This window comes from Crassostrea angulata, chromosome 2 (assembly GCF_025612915.1).
Source record: "Crassostrea angulata isolate pt1a10 chromosome 2, ASM2561291v2, whole genome shotgun sequence".
Lineage (NCBI taxonomy): Eukaryota > Metazoa > Mollusca > Bivalvia > Ostreida > Ostreidae > Magallana > Magallana angulata.
Window position 1 is genome coordinate 722,273 of NC_069112.1, and position 17,200 is coordinate 739,472.

The 17,200-nt window shown below is 36.6% G+C and overlaps 1 protein-coding gene across 1 annotated transcript; it reads right to left on the reverse strand.

Annotated features, from left to right (window-relative positions):
• Window positions 1-2,625: 2,625 nt before the first annotated feature.
• Window positions 2,626-7,083, reverse strand: LOC128171870 (uncharacterized). Its single transcript, XM_052837645.1, has one exon. It carries the CDS (start codon window positions 7,081-7,083, stop codon window positions 2,626-2,628), a length of 4,458 nt encoding a protein of 1,485 aa, XP_052693605.1.
• Window positions 7,084-17,200: the final 10,117 nt, after the last annotated feature.

Genomic DNA, 17,200 nt, shown 5'->3' on the forward strand with positions numbered 1-17,200 from the left:
TCTTTTCTTAGACATGTTATCTCTCTCTTTCTCTCTCATTATTACTTTCTTTAATTGCTATCAAAATACAATTCACACCTAAATCCTCAAATGTGTGCAAAATGGGAACCCACCAATGTATACATGTTAATTACCGGCTTATGTCCCATGCTTTGCTATTCCCTTAACCCTGGTTGATTTTTGACTGTCCCACAGGCAGATAATTGGACAATACCCCAGCCCTGAAATTACCACAAGGATATGTTTCTCCTCATCTAACACATCAATCATCAAATGGGAATGTGGACAATAGTTATATTGTCAGTTCCTGTGTAAGAAATTGATGTTGACCTCGCCCTATGCTCTCGGGCAACAGTTCTTACCCCAGGACTAACACAATGACTACTGCCCTCATACCCATTTAAAAGATGTATACTAAAATGTCTATGAATGACACACAACGACAAACGTGAGATAGCAACGGGTCGCCTGAGTGACTCAGGTGACCTAAAAATACAGAGTATAGCTACATGAACATGGTGATATTACATGAATACTATACCACATATATTCTCCCTTTGACCTCTCAGTACACAGCACAGTCAAACACAGCCTGGGAACCTGTAAAGAGACAATCAACTGTTACATACTACAGACTGGTATAACCTATCAGTCAACAGTCAGACACAGAGAGCCTGTAAAGAGACCATCAACTGTTACATACTACAGACTGGTATAACCTATCAGTCAACAGTCAGATACAGAGAACCTGTAAAGAGACCATCAACTGTTACATACTACAGACTGGTATAACCTATCAGTCAACAGTCAGACACAGAGAACCTGTAAAGAGACCATCAACTGTTACATACTACAGACTGGTATAACCTATCAGTCAACAGTCAGACACAGAGAACCTGTAAAGAGACCATCAACTGTTACATACTACAGACTGGTATAACCTATCAGACACAGTTAGACACAAGGAACCTGTAAAGAGACCTTGGACTATTAACTGTTACATTCTAATATTCGATGATATCCCACACAAGCGCTAGATTTAACAATATATAATCATTTATATGATACAATGCTTAATATTTAAAAAAAATATTTTTTGGTTCATTTTTGTATTTCTTGTGTCTGATTTTTTCTTAATTGTTTTCTTAAACTTTTCTTTAAAATTGAAATAAAAACCCAACTGCATGGTTGGATATTTACAGGAGCAGGGATGAAAAATCTAAACTAAAATGGATGATATATACATATTATATACCCATCAATTATACTGTCAATTTTACAGAGTTTGATCTGAGTTTCCGGATCACCACACTGTGGTTTTCCGATTCCAGATCACTGCTCTTTGAAACTGATAACGTCTGTATTTTAGCCCGTTTTTAAAAGAATTCGTATAAAATACAGTCAAACTTCGTTATCTCGAACTAGATGGGACTGTTTAAAAACTTTGAGATATCCGAGTATTTGAAATATCAAGGTACAATACTTAAAGCGGAAGGAAAGTCAAAAACTCATTTTATTTATATTAATAAAGTGTTTTGAATTATCACACGTGGTCATGCTGTTTTGAAAATAAACTACTGTTACATAATCAAGCTATAATGCACGTTTGAAGTTAGAGAAATGTTTAGGTTCACAAGTCAATCTAAAGAATATTATATGTATGCATAAATATATGATTTTTTATTAAAGCACATAGAAGGTCAATTCATTTAATTTTGTAATTGTAACGGGATGAGCGGAGGCTACTCCAAACAACAACAAGACATCTTAAATTTAACAAAATTTAATAACAAAAAAAATAAGAGAAAGAAAGAAAAGATAGAAATATAAACACTAAACCACACAAACACTCACACACCTTTCACTCAACAAGAAAAAATATGATGTTTATACAAATGACCAAAATTAAATTAGAAGAGTGTCCGAATCTCCGGGGCTGTAGTCCTGGACCAACTACGGACAACCACAACTATAGTAGTTTCGTCACCATAATCATCACCGACGTCACCATGAACGACATCATCTACATCATCTTCATCGACATGACCATCATCATCGTCGTCGTCATCATCACCATAACATCATCGTCGTCATCAACATGAACATCGCATCGTCATCGACTTCACCATGAACGACATCATCTACACCATCATCATCGACATGACCATCATCATCATCGTAGTCATCGACATCATAACATCATCGTCGTCATCAACATGAACATCGCATCGTCATCGACTTCACCATAACATCATCATCTTCTCAACATCAACAATATGACACACGGTCAGCTATCCGTGTCCGCGTCAAATGCTGAACTTGTGAAACTAAAACATGCCACACAGGCTTCTAACACGATACCCCCTTCATACACTAAGCACGTCTTAATCGCTGGACAGCTCGGCCGGGTATAACTTAGCGCCTATTGTTAGGGTCGGCCAAGCACGTTGCAAAGAATTATGGGAAAAATAAAATCGGGTGTGTTCGATATGAACAGTGATTGTCACACACCTCCCCCCTTAAAAAATTGTCCTGCAATTTCAAATAAACAATCACTAAATTTTGAAAATTCTCACGTATTTACTATAAAACCTATATACATACCTGTACTGTCTACTATACATCTCACTGACGACTCAGGTAATCCGCACCCACATTGTCGCTTCCTTTGATCGCAATGATCCTAAAGCGGTATGGCTGAAGCTGCAAAGCCCAACGCATCAGTCTGGAGTTCTCTGTCTTTGCTTTGTTAAGGTAGGTCAGGGGTTGGTGATCAGTTTCAAGTAGAAACTCGCGCCCATAAAGGTACTGGTGGAACTTCTGTATTCCCCACACTACCGCCAAACACTCCGTCTCGATAACAGCGTATGCCTTTTCTCTTGGTTGAAGTTTCCTACTGGCGTACGCTACGGGTAGTTTCTCGTCATCCTCCATCTGTAACAGCACGGCACCTATCCCATCATCTGCAGCGTCCGTGCGTAAAATGAAGGTTTCATTAAATTCTGGCAACTTCAATATTGGCCTTTCTGATAACATGTGTTTCAATGTATCAAAAGCTCGTTGCTGACTTTCAGTCCAAATAACTTTATTTGGTTGGCCCTTCTTCGTAAGATCAGAAAGTGGAATGGCTATCGCAGAGAAATTCGGAATAAACTTTCTGTAGAATCCTGCTAAGCCTAGGAAGGCACGAACCTGTTTCTTGGTTTGTGGTATTGGCGCATTTCTGACTGCATCAATCTTGTCCTGTTCTGGTTCTAGACACTTGTTGCCCACCATATGTCCCAAACAGTCAATCTTGTCAAATCCGATGAAACATTTTGTCGGTCTGGCCGCAAGTCCCGCATCTCTGAGTCGTTCGAACACAGTCTTCAGTATGTGTAGATGTTCTTCAAAGGTATCTGTAAAAACAATGACATCATCGATAAAGTTTTCTACGCCGTTCATACCTTGAAGTAGTTTTCTCATCATACGACTAAATGTTGCCGGCGCGTTTACAAGACCAAACGGCATTGTCCTGAATTGGTACAATCCGGATGGTGTGGAAAAGGCTGTAAGCGGCTTACTCTCGTCAGCCATCGGTACTTGCCAGTATCCTTTGCTTAAGTCTATCTTTGACACAAACTTCTTTCCGGTCATTTTGGAAAATATGCTTTCTGGACTGGGCATTGGTTCTGCATCAAATACCGTAGCACAGTTCAGTCGTCTATAATCAATGCAAAATCGATTCGTTCCATCTTTCTTCCGAGCTATGACAACTGGAGCTGAATAAGGGGAAGATGATGGCTCAATCACATTCAACTGTAGCATTTTCTGAACTTCTTCTGTAATTGTTTTCTCTGTACTGAACGGAATTGGATATGGTTTCACACGCACAGGTTCAGACGATGTCACAACAATCTTATGCTCCACTAAGTTCGTCATTCCAGGTATATCCGTAAATACATCTGAGAACGAATCACACAGTGATTTAGCAGTTTCCAACTGATCTGGTGTTAGTCTGTCTGCAAACTTTATGTCCTTTGCTGTTTCGGTTTGAGTAACAGGTGGCATAAGAATAGAGTCCTGTTGTTCATCATCATCTAGGTCACTAAAGTCTATGAGTGAAATTGCACATGTTGACAAAACACCACAGTTCAATGTATCTCGTTCAACATACTTCTTAAGAAGATTTGCGTGGAAAGTTTTCAGCTTGCCTCCCATATCGATCTTGTAGTCCATATATCCTATCTTCTGTATTACACTATAAGGTCCCTTCCATTGCATGAGGAGTTTGTTTGACTTTGTCGGTAGAAGAACCAGTACTGTGTCTCCCTCTTTCATCTGACGACCTTGCGTTTTCCTGTTGTAGTACTTGCGCTGACGTTTTGAAGCTTTCTCCAAGTTTTGGCGAGCTATGTCACATGTTTCTTCCAATCGTGTGCGTAAGTCAAGTACGTATTGATACGTTGTCTTAACGTCCTCGTCAGGAATTTCCTTTGTCCAAAGTTCTTTAAGAATTGTCATCGGACCACGAACAGTACGTCCATAGAGAAGATCAAACGGCGAAAAACCAAGGCTCTCCTGTGGTACTTCACGGTATGCAAAGAGTAATGGGTTGATGTACTTATCCCAGTCTCTTGGTCGCTCAGCACACATCCTCTTTAGCATCTGTTTCAACGTACCATTGAACTTCTCGACGAGTCCATTACACATGGGGTGATACGGAGTAGTAGTAATCCGTTTAAATGACAACAGACGGCTCACTTCTTTCATTACGTCCGATGTGAATTGCGATCCTTGATCTGTTAGCATCTCGATCGGAACTCCTAATCTACTAAAGATGTCTACCAGTGCCTCCGCTACTCGCTCTGTCTCAATTCCAGGAAGTGGAATAGCCTCGGGATAACGGGTTGCGTAATCGACAAGCGTCAGAATGTAACGATTCCCTTTGTCGGTAACTGGTTGGAAAGGGCCTATAAGATCAACTGCTACTCGTTGAAACGCTTCTGTAATTAGCGGCATTTGTCCTAACGGTACTGCAGGTACTTTTCCTTTTGGAATAGTCCGCTGACACACGTCACATGATCTGCAAAACCGTCTAATGTCTGACTGAATTCCTGGCCAGTAAAATTCGGACACTACTCTGTCGGTTGTTTTCTTTGATCCCAGATGACCACCCATCAGCGTTTCATGTGCTATCTTCATAACGATAGTTCTGTATTTCCGGGGAACGATTAACTGTCGGAAAAGTTTTCCACTGGACACTTTGGGACTGCAAAATTCTCTGAACAACATTTGCTTCCGTTCACACATTTTTGAAAATCCGCCGTCACTGAAATGTTTAAGCTGTCCACTCTCAGCTAAGCTCCATAACTTTTTCAGTGTCTCGTCGTTTCGTTGTTCTTGTAAGATATCCTCCGGCGATACATCCCGTATTGCTTCCGGTACTTTCAATGGTTTGTATGGAGACTGTTTTTTTTTCAGTTGCGCACGCGTTTCAACAGCTGCTATGTTTTCAACGGAATGAATCCAGGCTGGATTTGGTTCATGTGGTTTCCTTACTCCACGAATATTACCAAGAATAAGATCGTACGAAGGCGAATCAAAGCACCAAGCATCAACACTTCCGGTAAAGTAAGGAGTATCGACATCAATTCTAGCCACATCTGAATCAATAATACGACCGTCTGCTAACTTGCATCGTTGAGATGTCCCTGTTAGTTGATCATCGTTTACCAGTTCTCTACGAATAACGGCACCACTACAACCTGTGTCTCTTAGCACAGTCACTAGTTTATTGCCAACACATCCTTTCACAACTGGCATTTCCGTTTCACAGAAAGCAACCGAATCACCAACACACGGTAAGTTTCCATGTTTCTCGACGACACTCGCGGCTCCTTGGCGACCTCTACCGCGTCCTGGATATCCATGGTTCCCATTATTGTACGACCCACGTTGAAAATCACTAGGGTAAGTATGTTTCGGTGTTGTTTCTTGTTTCTCGCTCGAATTAAACGGCCTGTTATTCGGACTTTTGCGGAAGTTGCAGTTAAAGGCTTTATGTCCTTGTCGTCCGCACTCATAACACTTCACTGCATTTCCAGATTGGTTTTGTTGCACGGAATCTTTGTACGGCGGTTGTCTATCGGACTGCTGTCGTCTGTCAAAGAGCGGTTTTTGCGTAAGTGAAGAAGATGTCACTGTTCTGGCCTCAGCAAACTGGTCCGCGTATCGCGCCATGTCTTGGATCGAAGTAGGAATCCTCTCCTTTAGGAATAAGGCAAGTTCTTTCGAGCAACACAATAAAAACTGTTCACGTAAGAACAAGTCCTTCAGATCGTCGAATGTCTTGTTAGTCTTAGACAGCTGAATCCACCGCTCAAGGTAACTGTCCAGTCTGGTAGAAAATTGCATAAAAGTTTCACTTCCGTCTGGTTTTGAAAATCGGAACTTCTTGCGGAAACCGTCCTCCGTCATGTCAAATCGTTTCAACAGGGCGTTCTTCAACTCGTTGAAATCAAGTGCTGTTTCGGGTGAGAGTCTTGCGAACACATCCAGTGCCTTTCCTTTGAGTAATGCGCTAAGATGAGTCCCCCACGTGTCTTTATTCCATTTCTGCGTTGTTGCGTATATCTCAAATCTTTGAATGTACGCGTCAATGTTGTCTTTCGAATCCTCAAACGGAGGAAGTTTTGGTCCTTTTATCACTTGAGAAGTTTCTTTCTCCTCTTTAGTCACAACACTCGGCTTCATGTGAGATCTCTCGAGTTGCAGTTTGTGATCAAGTTCCAGTTCTTCTAGTTTTTGCTGATGTCTCTTTTCTTCTATCAATCGGGCGTACTCTCGCTCATCATGTTCTCTCAATCGGGCGTGCTCTCGCTCATCATGTTCTCTTGCGGCGCGCTCTTTCTCCATCTGTAGTTTGAATTCGCGGTCTCTCTCCTCCTGGTCTCTCTCCTCCTGTCTCTCGACTCTATGTTTCTCACGTTCGTCCCGCATTCTGGCCTGTTCGTCCTTCACGAATTGTTGAAGGGCTTCATCCTTCATCCCCATCTTGGTCCCCACTTCAAGTAGCTCCAGCATCTCCTTGACAGTAGACATGGTGCATTGACTGACAGACCAACTTACCTCAAAATTATCTCATAAAGGGACTAACTTCTCAACTTTTAACAAAACAGTCTGCCTAACGTAATGTACTCACCAAGGGAAAAGGAAACAACGACCTACACTTGCTCTTACATGTACTACAAAAAAGATCAAAAAAATGAAAAATAAAATAAACCTTGGCAACTGTTCACTTATAAAGATATCTTGTAGTATCTGGAGGAGTCAACTCATCCCACCGCTGCCACCAATTGTAACGGGATGAGCGGAGGCTACTCCAAACAACAACAAGACATCTTAAATTTAACAAAATTTAATAACAAAAAAAATAAGAGAAAGAAAGAAAAGATAGAAATATAAACACTAAACCACACAAACACTCACACACCTTTCACTCAACAAGAAAAAATATGATGTTTATACAAATGACCAAAATTAAATTAGAAGAGTGTCCTAATCTCCGGGGCTGTAGTCCTGGACCAACTACGGACAACCACAACTATAGTAGTTTCGTCACCATAATCATCACCGACGTCACCATGAACGACATCATCTACATCATCTTCATCGACATGACCATCATCATCGTCGTCGTCATCATCACCATAACATCATCGTCGTCATCAACATGAACATCGCATCGTCATCGACTTCACCATGAACGACATCATCTACACCATCATCATCGACATGACCATCATCATCATCGTAGTCATCGACATCATAACATCATCGTCGTCATCAACATGAACATCGCATCGTCATCGACTTCACCATAACATCATCATCTTCTCAACATCAACAATATGACACACGGTCAGCTATCCGTGTCCGCGTCAAATGCTGAACTTGTGAAACTAAAACATGCCACACAGGCTTCTAACACGATACCCCCTTCATACACTAAGCACGTCTTAATCGCTGGACAGCTCGGCCGGGTATAACTTAGCGCCTATTGTTAGGGTCGGCCAAGCACGTTGCAAAGAATTATGGGAAAAATAAAATCGGGTGTGTTCGATATGAACAGTGATTGTCACAGTAATCCCACAAATTTTCTCTTATCAAAATAGAATGATGTCGATTATTTGTTTCAAGGACCCCGCCCCCTCCTTCTCAGTATTATATATTCAAATACATTAATGTATTAAATTAATTAATTTAGTTTATTAAAACATCCTACCATATTCACCATTCTATTAATGATCACTATTGATGTGTATTATTTGTACATGTAGCATAGGAAAACGGTCTAGGAAAAATAAAACATTTTTTAATGAACATTCATCGCCTTTATCATTGCGATGTCATGAAAAAGTTCACACATTATTGAACATTTTCGCTATTCAAAGGTTCATATAAGGAAACATATTTGAAAATGTAAATATCAAGTATTACCTTCTATGTATACTCTAAGTAAATTCCCAGTAAATATATTCACCCTTTACATAATCATTCAATATCATTTCATTGCTAGTATATATTTTGATACAACTCCCACTGACTTGGATCCCCCAAAACATGTCCACCACCATACTCTCATTTTTGCTATTTTAGGCTGGTTTTAAAATATTGAAAATGAAAGTAGGTTTTAATTAATTCTACAATAATTACTTATCAGGTAAAATTCAATTATAGTTTATGGACATCATATTACACTTGTTAAAATACCAAAAGTGCAGTCTTCGAAATAACCCGGGAGTCCGATGCCCGGGGCCTAGTAAATTTGCAGGTGGGCATGTAAAAATTGCCAAATTACATGCCCGAAGGGCATGTGTAAATTTTCTGTCAATGTACTATGTGTTTACTTGCCATTTCTTCCATCGTACCCAAGGTATTCGCGTAACTTGCTTTGTGCAGTCTACATTCTCGGTACAACTTGTCAAATAAACGTCAATCGTAATCATTGAAGTGTTTAGTTAAACCTATTGTATATATACGTTTGCTAAATTACAGAAAGTGAATAAAGCGATATGGAGCAAGTTCGATTACAAACCACGGTCGCGGTAGTTCGACTAAAATGATATCGAACTCACTTTAGTCGGACTAAAATGAAACGGTGGTCCAACCAACGGAGAGTCTCTGGTCTGTCTTTGGTCAGGTAGTTTAAAAATGGCGGCAGAAAGCGAAACCTCCAAAAATTGCTTTTTTTAATTAGCACAGCATGCAATGTGTTAAATTTTAGCGCGCACACATGAGGCCAAAAAAAAAAAATAGGTGTGTTTCCGGTAACCCGACTGACCCTAATTTTACGCCCCGACCCTAGCACTTTTTATTGCAAATCCGGATTATGTACCGTAATTTGTTCTAAAACTACAGTCTTCAAAACATGCACAGTTAAAAAGACGCTTGTAACAAATGAATAAAAAATGTCTTTTCAATCGTTTGAAAGATTTCACGTGCAGATACTCGACAACATGGCGGTATCGCAACCCGAATCCATCACATGTTGTCATGGGGTTTAAGTTAAAAAAATGTCTGCATTCACTCGATATTAATGCAATAAATAGCTTTTCTGGGCACTGGACTGTGGGGAATTTACACAGAGAAATTCATAATTTTGAAGCAAGCAAAGCCAAAGGATCGACGTTCGAGGCATTAAATGAGTTCTATTAACAGATTGAGATGACGAGTCATTTCCCATTTCCCATTTATTATAAAATGGTTTGTTACACACAGGGCACACATGTCGGGGCTCACTATCATGTTTCTTCATATGTCTCTTGAGGGAGGAGAGGAGCTTATAAGAGTTTCAGACCTCTCGATATTCGGCCCAATTCCCAACGTGAAAAAGGCATCTTTTCCCCCAAAATTGAGTATGTTTTTTCCAATTGTAGATTGACAATAATAAATAATGTAACTAAAAGAAAACCATATTTATTCTAAATATATATCATGTATATTCAGCAGTCATAAAAACACTGTGAAGACGTGCAATTGCAACACTACCGCATTGTCAACTGTTTCTGGTAACTTGGCCAGAACTTCCTCAGAGACAGTTTAATTGAAAAACGATGTTTATTACTTTTAATCCTGATGTAACAGTTGGTTGATAAGCGGTTAATAGTTTATAATTCTGCAATAAATGTTAAAATTATTATAAAAATGTTTGTCTAAACTGGTCCTCTACAAAACAGTAGTAAGTGGGTCAGAGGGTTGGACTAATACCCCAAATACACAGAAGTACAGAGACTGATTTTATAAATATTGTCATTCAGCTTACACAATCAAAAAACATTTATTTGTAAAAGGTATAAATACAAAAATAAATTAAAATTTTATATTAAAACAAATAAGATCACTTTTTTAAAGATCTGATAAACTGTTTCTTTGCCATTTGACATATATAGTAATTACACAAAAACCTTTTGGGAAATTTTACATCTTCATTAAGAAATTTGTTTCACACTCTATGAATAAACTTTTTTCCTTCTTATTGTTATACGCACATGTTCCCAGTTTTAAAAATAATTTTTAAAAAATTATTAATTTTTAAAAAATCCTATCAGTATACCGGTACCCTAGTTTTCTGTTCAGGGGACTGTACGCATAAAGTAAGAAACAAAATTCCCAATTTTTATCAAAACATCGCATTTTTCCCAATTCATTGGCCCTGGCCCCAGTACCAAAAATGGGTGTGAGAGGCCTGACTGTTTCCACATACAGTTTACCTAAAAAAGTTAAAATAAAAAGTCAAGTAAAAAAAAAAAAGTAATTGCCTACCTACCTACCCTAATTTTGGGGGACATGTTACCGGAAACACACATATTTTTTTTTTGGCCTGATTTAATGTGTTTACAAGGTATTGTCCGTCCTTTTTCATGAACAGTAAAATTATAAGTAGCAATTAACATCTACTCATTTTTTTAACCAGACATAGACCAATGTGCATTCGAACACAGTTAATTTTCCTTACTACCGTGTTTAACCCGGATAACCCGGAAACGAATTGCTGTATGGGTTGGGCTCCAGCTCCTTGTCAAAGCTACAGAGAATTCAAAATACAGCTGCCAGAATAATAACAAGAACCAAGAAGCATGATCATATCACACCGGTGCTGGTTGCTCTTCATTGGTTGCCAGTGGAATTTCGAATTCAATACAAACTAGTTTTGACTGTTTTCAAGGCTTTGCAAGAGAAGTCACCGGCATACATTCAGAACCTTATTGATGTATATTTTCCATCAAGATCACTTCGATCAGAGAACTCGAGATTTCTGGTTAAGCCCAAGGCACGTACCAAATTTTATGGAAATCGGCGTTTCGATGTCAGTGCAGCTGAACTCTGGAACAGTCTTCCCGCAGTTTTAAGACTCGAAGAAAATCTGACCAGTTTTAAAAAGTCACTCAAGACACATCTTTTTAAATTAGCGTTTTATAATTGACCCTTTTATCAGTTTAAATAGATCATCAGTCTTTAATCTGTGCTAAAAATGTTTTATGAATATTTTAAAAACTGTTTAGCCTATTTTCTATATGTAAACCTCTTTTTATAGATTTATATGCCTATAATAACTCAATTTTATTTGTGTATGCTCATTGTGTAGTTTTAACTTATTATGTAAAGCGCTTTAGAGTAATTTTATTATATTTAGCGCTATATAAATGTTATAATAATAATAATAATAATAACTCGCCCATGGAGATGACAGAGCTTGAAATTGAGAGGGGGCTGGAAAGAATTTGAATCATTGTCCCTAATACAAATAAATTGATATAAAACCTTTATTTATTTATTTTGGTTGCACCATACATGTACTGGTAAATATAAGAATTTTGAGTTGGGCATGTTAAAATGATGGGTCTTCATGCCCGAAGGGCATATGTGCTGAAAAAAATTTGTCGTGAAGACTGAAAGTGTAAGCAGTTACTCTGGTGCAGGCATTTTTTAGTTAGACAAAATGTAGTATAGATATTCTTACATGTAACAAATGTTTAAGTGGCAATAACTTTTTTCTATATTTTATTTCAAATTCTGGTAAGCGATTAAGACATTGATAAATGTATTCTCATAAACTTTTGGCCTTTCAACAGAAAAACTAAATGTTACTTACTTTTTTAGACAAATGCCACCCCCCCCCCCCCATAAAACCTAATATTTAGTTTTTAATGTATTAATCGGTCAACTTAGTTTTCATTATCAATTAATTTCATCTGTATATTACTTTTTAAACGTATATATACTCTTATCTGAACTAAGTTACAACAGTTTTTTTCTTCAACACTTTACATGTACATGAATGACACGATTTCGAAGGTTTGTTTCCGGGTCAGCCATTTTATTTCAAGTTGATTTTTAAAAATATCACGTTTCATCTCACATATATTATCACTGGCATGATATATGGAAGAAGTTATGGTGGCATGGATCTGCCACCACTTGTCAGATAATTATATTGACTTGTCAGATGATTATGTCGACTTGTCAGATATTTATGTCAACTTGTCAGATCTTTTTGTTGACTTGTCAGAAAATTATGGTATTGAGTAGAGACTCAATAATTTGTTGTCAAAGCGTGTTATTGCCACTAACTGTCATTAACTTGTCATCATAATTATCTGACAAGCCGATATAAAGATCTGATAAGTTAACATAATTATCTGACAAGTCGACATAATGATCTGACAAGTTAACATAATAAATTGACAGAAAAAAAAATAAAGAAAATTATCATTCATATTATATGTTGACTTGTCAGATAATGATGTTGACTTGTCAGATATTATGTCGACTTGACAAAAAATAATTTCGACTTGTCATATAATTATGTCGACTTGTCAAATAATGATGTCGACTTGTCAGATGATTATGTCGACTTGTCAGATCCTTATGTCGACTTGTCAGAAAAATATATGTCAACTGGATGGCACAAATTGGGCGTGGAAACGTTTTAGTGTTACCTTTTTCAAACATGTGAATAAATGACAAGTCGACATAATTATCTGACAAGTCGACATCAAGATCTGACAAGTCGACATGGATATCTGACAAGTGGTGGCAGAACTATGCCACCATAAGAAGTAGACTACATTGTAGAATATATGATATGACAAACCTTTTGTTTCACGGGGAGCAATTATCTAAACGGATAGAAATAAACCTTCCTTTCCTCTTCCCACATCTGTCTATCGTCTGTTCGACCTACGTCACAGCGATGCTTTGACGTTTCGCCACCCAGCAATTTCGGCCCCAAGTCGTTTCCAGATAATGAATATACCGGTTTATAGAATATATATATAGAAAAAAGCAGTTCGAACATTTAGGTTTTAGTGTACTGATCGGTCAACTTACTTTTCATTATTACTTAATTTCATCTTTATATTACTTAATGTATTTTTTTTAACGGGGGGGGGGGGGGGGTGAAAATGGATTTGAGACCACGGATGACTTCTAAAGCAATCCTGTATTTCTACATATTTCGCAGAAATGTTTGCCAGAACAACTCAAGTGAATTTATTGGTCAGTTTCACTGTATTGCTTTGTTTTATTAATTCATATCAAAGAACTATGTGTGGTTTTATGCATTTTTTTGCCCCCCAAATTAAACTTTTTTAAGAGCTTTAAAAATAAGGTGAAAGATAGTTAGAATCATATCAATCAAAGTACTGAAAGTACTAATGGGAGTTGATCTTGCATAAATTTAATACCAGTGGTATGTTTGGACTAGTACATGTACATTAATATCTAGACAACATTGAAATGGTTACCCTGTCAAAGGGTCCTGCTGAAATAATGGACAATAGGATGAGAAGAATTTCAAAGAAGTTTGCTTTGACATTGACCCATAAGTTAGAAATATTCCTGATCAAGATTAAGCTCATCCCAATTGGGAGAAGCGTATTAAAAGGTTTCATGATTTTTACTTTTTTGGAGGAGAAAAATATGTATTTTGAGAGAAATGCTAAATATGATTCCAGTAAATATGTAGAACAACAATCATCAACAGTTAAACCAAATTTATTCAGAGATGGTATAAGGTATGGAAGACCGAAAACCATCTGAAAAACAGTCTGTGTAGCTTTCAAAAGTGAACAGGAATATAATTGAACATTGGTAATTATATAATATCAGAACAAAAACAGAAACAATTGGCTGTAATATAAACAAATTAGTCAGCAATATTACATGTATCTTAAATTAAAAGATCATGATAAAACTGTAGTTGGCATTCAGTGGAAACTATTTGAATTATGATCAATCTGTATTAAACAGAATGAAGATCAAATATTTTTTTTTTAAATTAATAAAAAATAAATTGTTTATTCAAAATAAAGGAATTTCTAATTTTTTTTATTGTTCTAGAACTTATAAAAATCCTCAATAACAATTTTTCCTGTTTTAATCATTCACATTATACAATGTGTTCAATTTTAAAGCTTGATAACTAATAAAAGGGCAGTAGTTTTATAGGTAAAATACAAAAAAAAACCCAGCAAACATGTAATATTACATGTTGAAAAAAATACTGGTAGTGCATTTGAAACAATGCAATAGATCAATAAATTATAAAACTAAAAATCACCTAAGAGGACAGATTTTGATATGACTAGTATGGTATTTGGATAAAAAAAAATCAATGTATAAAAACATTAGTATATACTGCAGATGTAAAACAAAATAATATTTTTTTTTACATAAAGAAGCCAAAGAATCATAAATGAGAACTTTTTGCAATTAAAACTTATCAACTTGTTTAAATGCATGTATTACATGGCAAAATACGAGTAATCTGTTTAAGTATGTCCAGTTAAAGCAACATGATTGGGAAAATAGAGAATCATAACAGAAATTTCAGGAATGCTGAAAATAGTGACAATAGTGTATATTGGTAAATGTTGAGGACCTCTAACATATGGCTTAGTGATGCTTTGATTTTAATACATGTACATACTAAACAAAGCATTAGGTTTTTGTTGTTTGTGTCCCAATACAAAATGAAGCCTTTGAAAATTGAAGAGCACTTATTAACAGATCACCTGATCAAAATGTATTAAAATACAAATGTATAAAAAGAAACTTCATAGAGAAGAGCAAATAAACAAGAATTATTTACCAATATTTGAAAAAAAAAATAAAAGCACTAAAATATTTACATCAAACAAAATTGTGGATGCAAGCATGGTGTTTTACATTATAGAGCAGCAAATTATTTTTTTTAGATGAAAAATTTGTCCAGCAAAATTGTCGATTATAATAATGGAAAAGAAACAGAATGTGCATTTGAATTTTGAAAAATAAATGAACCAGGAGTAAAACGCTGTTGGGAATGTGTCAGAACATACAGTGAATGATGTGTTCATATTGCACTTGACTTAAAACAGATAAGTCATACAGACTGTAACAATGAAGTGCTTAATTATAAGCAATAAACTACAGAATGTCAAAAGGCAAAATATTCTCTATCATATATCCAGTGACAACAAAAATTTAAAAAAAAAGCAGTTTAAATAAGTGATAAAATTCTCCAACATTTCAAAATGCACAACGTGCATTCCAAATACAGAAAAGTATTCAAACATAACATTTATCTGAGTTCAGATCTTAATTAACAGTATACAGCAAAGTACTGAATATACATGAAAAAGCATAATCATAAAGCAAAAAACCCAAAATATGGTCAGGATGGCAATCACCAACAGTGCATAAAAAGTTCACACTAAAGCAAATGAAGAGACAATTCCGTTTGCGGTTCCCACTGCCACACTGAATGATATTCTAATGGATAAAGTGTCTTCAACACTATTCTCATCACATTCGAGAGCGTCACGGACCATATTTATGGGGATACCAACTGTCTGAAATGTGTCTCCGTCTTCCACCATAATGGAAAATCCAAATTCAGATTTTTCATAGGCAATGACTGTTCCTGTTAGCATTGATGGGGGAGCATCACATGGCTGCAAATAAAATTCACAAATTTTTTGTTAAAAAATATTAAACAAATTAAAAACTTTCATAATTTTAGAGACAAATTCACTACGTCTTGTGTGTAATGTACTTGATCCTTTGTTCATATTACAATATAATCTAATCAAAATGCATTTTTGTACACCTTTCAATTGTAATTTATTATCTTCAATCCAATTTTTTTATAAGTATTTTGCATTGTTTTATAATTGAGTCATTTAAAGTTTAGAAACAAATATTGAGGTTTTGATCCTCAGCCTCAAAGTATTTTTTCATCATAAAAGTGTTACACATCTTTTAAACGTTATAAGTGAAATGAAATAAAATGAAATTTTTAGATGGTATCAAAGCATTTTACAAAGTTATTGCAAATTTGCCTACGATGGATTTAATGGAATAAACGAGACTAAGTGTGAAAAAAAAGTGCTGGTGCACTGGCGGGTGTTAGACCATGTGCTTTATTCAACTCGTTCACTAAAAGTAACTTTACAGGATGAAGAGCTCCCTTAGGGGGAGATAAGTAAAACATAAACAAGAGTTACTTCTCTTGTCATTGCATATTAAGTAAACTAACATTAATTATACTTTTCTCTTTTTTGAGCATAATGTACAGGTAAACAAAACTAAAAATGACAAAAGTTCAGAATTAATTAGAATGTGTCTGGTTTAAGAATAACAGTAATTCTGTCCATTTAAAACACAAAGTCTGGCAACATCCGTCCTAAACCATTTGCTCCTGCTTTTGTTAGGCAATTTGCGAGCTGTTTTTGTCCAGAACACCACTGAATTTTCCTCACATCTCCTTGAATAACTGCTTCAGTCAATGCAGCGATATCAATACGAAGTCTCCTGTCCTCCACCAGTTTTGTCGAATGCACAGATTCTATCACACTCTTATTGTCTACAAATGCATAAATTTCAATGGATTTGCTGGCGACTCCTAAAATTTCCTCTAACATGTGTCGATAGTAAAAACTTGCCTCCAGTCCTTCTTGTAGACTAAGCGCCTCTGCTGCTAGCGTGGAGCGGACAACTCTTCTTATCTTTTTAGCCTGCCAGAAAAGGGGACAGCATTTCCCTTGTCTATCCATAATCCAGATAATGACTCCTCGAGTACTTCCCACTCCATCATTCAGGTTTCCTAAAGATGCATCGGTAAATGTCATTATCTTCACTGAAGTGAGATCTAAAGCTGGAAATCTCAGAATAC

What these genes read in the sequence shown, in the direction of transcription:
- LOC128171870 (XM_052837645.1), bottom strand. Translation starts at nt 7,083, where the DNA reads ATGTCTACTGTCAAGGAGATGCTGGAGCTACTTGAAGTGGGGACCAAG.